We start from the raw sequence: 6,000 nt of genomic DNA on the forward strand, positions 1-6,000 counted from the left end.
CACTCACTCACAAATGACAACAAACCACCTCAAACTTACATCGGTTTTACATGGAACTCCTTCAAAAAAAGATTCACCAACCATAGAAATTCATTCAAACATCACAAAAAGAAACTTAGCACAGAGCTAATTAAGCATGTTTGGAAATTGAAGGAGGCAAACGTAGATTTTCAGATCAGTTGGAGGATCCTGAAACACGCCGCCTCTTTTAACCTGGTTTCCGAACGATGTAGCCTGTGCTTGTGGGAGAAATATTTTATTATCTGCAGACCTGACCTCGCGACCATGAACAGGCGTAACGAACTCGTGTCATCATGTAGACACGCGAGGAAGTATCTCCTCAGCAACCTCATATGTTGATTTATTTCCGCGCAACACTATTAATTCAAATTTAGCGCGCGAGTGTAATCCTGCCATGTATAAGCGTGTGTTTTAACGGATTCTTCACGTAGCTATTTTATCTGAAGAGTGCCTCACGGCTCGTGCAGTATGAAACTATAGTTAGTAATAAGATGGCTAGTCAGATCATTAATTTGTTGATTCCATTACTTTCTTTATACTTTCTTTATATTCATGCTCTAGTCTTTTTACTATCGAGCACTCTCTCTACAGACGTTCAAGATTACTATGAAGTATATTCACAATATGTATACAATGTGCCCTCCCGGTTGTCACCATAATGGCTATATGGCAACTCTTGAACTTGGGCACAGGATGTACGGTTACACATTGTTGGATTGCATTGTGGAGTCACAAGAGTGCTCAAACTGCAAACAGTGAGTGACTCATTATGCCAATAATGAACACCTATTATGAGGCTCTCCACCCAATCCAGAGAGTGCTCAAACTGTATGAACAGTGAGCGTAATACACAATATGTATACAATGTGCCCTCCCGGTTGTCATCATAATGGCTTTATGGCAACTCCTGAACTTGGGTACAGGATGTACGGTTACACATTGTTGGATTGTAAAACTTGATTTTCTTAAAACAGTGATGAATACATAGAAGTAGAGCGAAGTATATATGGAAGAAAAAAAAAAAAAAAACTACAAGTTCATCCCTACAAGCCTGTTTCGTGGTCGCCCACTCATCAGGACTCAACAGGAGACTTGTACACATACAAACATGGAATTCTCTCACATGACAATATGTTGGGTCCATTTTGAGTTCCGTCATTCCGTAATACGCAGAAGCTGACTTCATATGGTAATAAGCAGGGTTTGTTTTCGGTTATGACAACAAACAAGCAGCAAGATGGAAGACCAGTTAGAGGTTATTAACCATGATAATAGTAGGGTGCACCATTAAGACTTCACCGTCTTGCATGTAAAAATTTCAGCATCTGGAGTTTTTGGAAGTATTCTTTTCGCCGACATACACTAGGTATAATAAGTATTTAAGTGGATACATCCCACAAGATGTTTGGGAATGTGAATCGGGAGTGTCTTCCCATGGTGATAATGGGATTGTTGTTCCATCAGCAGGATTTATCACTGTCTTGTGCAGAAAGATGGCCTTGGCTGTTTGAAATCCACTTGTGTATTCACCTGGGGCATGTTTATTGCTCTGCAGAACAGCCAAGAAATTTTTTCCCTCTGTCACAAACTTTTTTGCTGAGTGAATTCCGATTCCACGTACATTTGAAAGGTAGTCACAACCTGCAGCAATACAGATGTTAAGGAAACTTTCATACGTCAGTGACAAGTGGGCCAATGCCTTTTCAAGCTTGATGACTTGACATGCACCACTAAGTTGCAGCTTGAATAAAACCTGTGAACGAATGAGAAAAGAAGGGCAGGGAGATGACATGTTGAATAAATTATAATTCTGAAATTATTCAATTCTAAGCCTTATTGGTGCACATACACAACTTCTGAATTTTTGTTTTTTAAATGCTGCTTAGAACTGCTTCACGTGGAAATGATTAAATGTATCCATTTCAGTCTTAAATATAGAATGATTAAAAATATATATGTATAATTCAGTTGGACCTAGTGTAAAAAAAATGTAATAAAAAAAGGGGTGATGCTGTCATATATCGAGGGCATGATACTCGAGCATTTGGAAAAACGTGACCGTTTGGCATTTGTATGCTAGAAGTTCAGAATCTTTGGAAATCACAATATCGGTGTAACCGTTCTTCATGAGGTACGCTATTTGGGCATCTGCCTCATATGGAGCAACCACGTAATCGAGAATTACGGTGGTTTCGCCCTGTAGCGAGTTCGCCCCGTTGAAGTTCGCCCCCTACATAACCGAGTTCGCCCCACAATTTACCAGTTTACTCTTCGTGGAGTCGTCCACAATCTCGAACTCCAGGTGGAAACTGTCTTTTGTGAAACAGCTCACCAGCTATACAGGTAGCTGTCAATAAGAACAAAATCATCCTCCAAGCGCATACTTTCCAGTGGGTAATCAGAAAAGGGGGCACAGCGCCAATCAATAGGTTAGCCTGTCTGGACAGCGACGCGGTACTCTTGCTGCGATATGCCTGTTTGGGACTTTCGGTGTTGCCATTGTTGGCAGTCGTCACATTTCAAGCGAAGCCAACAAGACGCATCTACGGCCGCTGTGACATATTTGAAATGATCTAAATTATTCTCATCTGTAACGCTTTTCAGAAAAGGAAGCAGTGTTTTGATTCCCATGTTTACTCTCACCGTAGATACTCCCGGGAGATGTGTACACGACTGTGTCTAGATTGAAATGAGCTACATTCACATTTCTACCCATGAACCTTTGAGAGTCGTGACGCACACTGCCTGCTTTATCTCTGTAATGTTCTACCAATTCATAATTCATGCTAAGTCAACCAAAAAAAGTTAAAAATGAATAACCAGCTTTTGTATGCTGTAAGTTTTCTGACTTGTTATATTTGGGCATTTTTTTGTATTTCAGTGGCCAACCTCCCCAAAATTTCTGTTTCTGCTAACAGAACCGTTAAACACAATTCCCGGGTGGAGATAGCATGCAACTTAACTGAAGGAAAGGAAGCAACCACATCACTGAAAAGGATTTCTTGGTACAAGAATGGGGAGCTATTTGAAAGTGTGCGCTCTCCTGATCCAGATAAGACTGAAGACACCCTTAAACCACTAAATTTGCAAAGTGTTGGTGTTAGAGATGCTGGAGTATATACGTGTCTTCTTGAAGTGGTTCTCCAACACGCAAAAAATTATAACATCTCTAAAAGCATGGAACTTCGAAGTAAGAACATTTTATTTTTATTTTTATTGAGGTTATACCATTTATTTCTGTAGTGAATTCTTGTGTCATGAATGAACATAATAATTTAACTCCTTTCTGCAGCATTCCCACCGAAGCAATTCTTAATCCTTTTACAGGACGGTGTACATGTAACTCTGCACAAACACTTTTTTAAATTCATCGTTGTGAGTGTTTATGCTCATGGCAATGGCTTGTCTCTTATTTCTCTCTTTGGCAATAAAATCAGCAGTCTTTATAACAAATCATTATTTTTTTCTCAAGTCAAGTCAAATCAGTATATTATTTACAGAGAATTAATATTAATACAATAACAATTTATTGTATTCACACTTCTTCATTGAAGTGCAACAATTATGCCAATACAGGGTTGTCATTAAGTTTTGAAGCAGGTGTAACACTCAAGATTTCACCTGTAACATGTAAATACATGGCCAAATACCATGTAAATGAAGGCCCAAAGGGCCTGAACCCCTGGGAGGATCTGAGGGCATGCTCACCCAGAAAAGTCTTAAAATTAGAACCTCGGAAATGCATTTTTCAGCACTCTGAGGTGCAAATTGTATATTTTCTCAATCAAAAAGTGATGAAAATAAAACAGGGCAGTCAAAACTGTGCTACCCTCTCAATCATCTGCCCTTTCCCTGGAAACAGTGCATTCCTGTGCGTAAATGACGTTGTTGTCGATCTTCGCTACGTTAGCACAAATAAATACATTAACAATACAGTTTTCACGTCTTCTCGCACTTTCTTCGAAAATACCAGACTGAATTCGTCTTAAAATAGTTAGAAAAAGCACAAATAACAGCCAAAGCACAACAGCTGACGGTCGAATCAGGGGCACCCAACGTCAATTTTCGGAAAATATCTGCTTGGAAAACGATTTTAGAACTAGAATTTTCGAAACCTTTGTTGAAAAATTTCTTGCTCGCCTGCCTGTCCTAGGATTTTCGAACATCTAAAAATGTTATAACTGCCCATTTTTAATGGATTTTTACCCTAAAATAGGTCACCTAGATATTTCGGGAGCTTTTTTCTGGCTGAAATTTTCGAAAATGTAAGTTTTGATCACTATAATTTTCGGATCACTAGACTTTCAGCCACGGGAAATCCGAACAGATGAAAAATTTTTAGGGGATAAAAATATGGCTATATCTACCGTTTAAATACTAAAATGCGTTTAACAATGCTATGTTTAGTGCTTTTGAACTATATTGCCGTTGGGTGCCCCTGTCAAATCGCCGTTCGCCGGCAAACCACTTTTGGCGTCAAGTTTGTTCACAAAAAAGTTGCCACAAAATCTTTTAAATGGTTTTCTAGCCCTTTAACTGCGAACCTATTGACGTGATGCCGGATAGCACAGTTTTTCCCGCTCGCTGAAATCTGATTGGTCAATTTAAATTTCAGTAGCTCTCGCCGTATGCATGGGTTGAATTGATAATGATTTTGCTGCTGAAAATGGCGTTAGAATCCAACAACGATCGATCGGGGGTGTTCTCCAAAGGTTTTTTACGGAAAATGTTTGGATTTTTACCAAAAACACTACTTAGAATCAGGAACACAGACAACACAAGGCAGAAATTATATTTTCGTTAGAAGGTAAATGTTTATAAATAAATTTCAATTTGTTTTGTGCCACGAAAATTCATTCTGCAGCAACCATCACCCGTAACATTGACTGGGCTCAGCCGTAAAAGGTGTTACGGATTACAGCCCCTAATGAGAGCCCTGCCAATATAAATGTACAGTACATTTTATGATGTAGTTCGTAAAATTTCTCTGAGATAATTATTTTTTTTTTCTGTCAGTTTCTATATTGAATGGTTGAAATCGTAATGTATTTCAGGGTTTGTTACTGTTGAGTTGAAGACCCTTGTGTTTGCTGAGGGGTGTTCTAACAGGCAGCCCCTTTCTACCCACAGTTTTAAGTGCCTGGGAAAAAAAGTCTTTTTTTGACTTTTTTTCCCGTTTGTTTTGTTTGTTTTTGTTGTTTTGGTTTTTTTTTTTTGGAAAATGGTATTGACCGGGTGGTATTTGTCACTGATGTTACTGTGTCCAGGTCACCTCACCTAATAATTTTCCTTATTTTTCTTAGTTGCTCCATGGCTTACTCCACCCAACGAGGATATCGAAGTCAAGAGGTTCAAAGATGAAACTGCTCAGTTTACTTGTTCAGCTAAAGGGAATCCATTAGAGGTGGAATGGAAAGTTCAAAAGAAAGGGCAGGACGAAGTGCAGGCTTGCATAAGTAAGTCGGGATGTCTTAAGCTTATAGAGTTAGCTAATTTCTAATTTCACTACTGGTAGTAATGACCATCTGGCAGTTCTATGGAAAGTTTGACTAACAAAAGGCTGGGAAAGGAAAGCTATTTTTTTTTCTTCACGGTGAAGATTGAGAATTTAAGGCTAATCTTGGGAACTAGGTGGTCTTTCGATGACGCATCTATGTCCGTATCCATAATAACGCCTAAAACGCCTGAAAGGTAAGGTAAAGTCTGCTTACGAGCCTAGAAGGCCATCGTTTGATTTGCGCATTTCGATCCATTCTATCCCCGCAAATACTCAACAAACAAAAACTTCACCCTCATCCCCCATCTGCAAACTTACATCTCATGAGCTGATTTCGGGAACCAAACGACACGGCGCCCAACCCTTCCACAACGTCTCACCCATCACCTGAAAATCAGAGCTAAATCCTTTCCTTCTATTTCAAATCGACGAACATCTCCACCAAAGACACGGCAGTATACAAACAGAAATCTTAAAAGTGT

At 39.2% G+C, this 6,000-nt stretch overlaps 2 protein-coding genes and 1 non-coding gene across 4 annotated transcripts in view; 2 read left to right on the plus strand and 1 right to left on the minus strand.

The window, feature by feature from the left end:
* LOC138038975 (uncharacterized) overlaps positions 1–6,000 on the plus strand; it is a 101,092-nt gene that overhangs the window by 35,332 nt on the left and 59,760 nt on the right. The gene's annotated exons all lie outside the window — the stretch shown is intronic.
* LOC138038271 (titin-like) overlaps positions 1–6,000 on the plus strand; it is a 40,573-nt gene that overhangs the window by 18,677 nt on the left and 15,896 nt on the right. Inside the window, exons 4-5 of the mRNA XM_068884066.1 lie at positions 2,903–3,211; positions 5,325–5,477. Of these exons, the coding sequence (XP_068740167.1) occupies positions 2,903–3,211; positions 5,325–5,477 (462 nt within the window). The remainder of the gene's footprint in view (positions 1–2,902; positions 3,212–5,324; positions 5,478–6,000) is intronic.
* On the minus strand, positions 3,737–3,862 carry LOC138039541 (small nucleolar RNA SNORA17). The gene has a single exon (XR_011130619.1). It is a non-coding gene; the product is annotated as a small nucleolar RNA SNORA17 (small nucleolar RNA).

This window comes from Montipora capricornis, chromosome 2, assembly GCF_036669925.1.
Source record: "Montipora capricornis isolate CH-2021 chromosome 2, ASM3666992v2, whole genome shotgun sequence".
Classification (NCBI taxonomy): Eukaryota; Metazoa; Cnidaria; class Anthozoa; order Scleractinia; family Acroporidae; genus Montipora; species Montipora capricornis.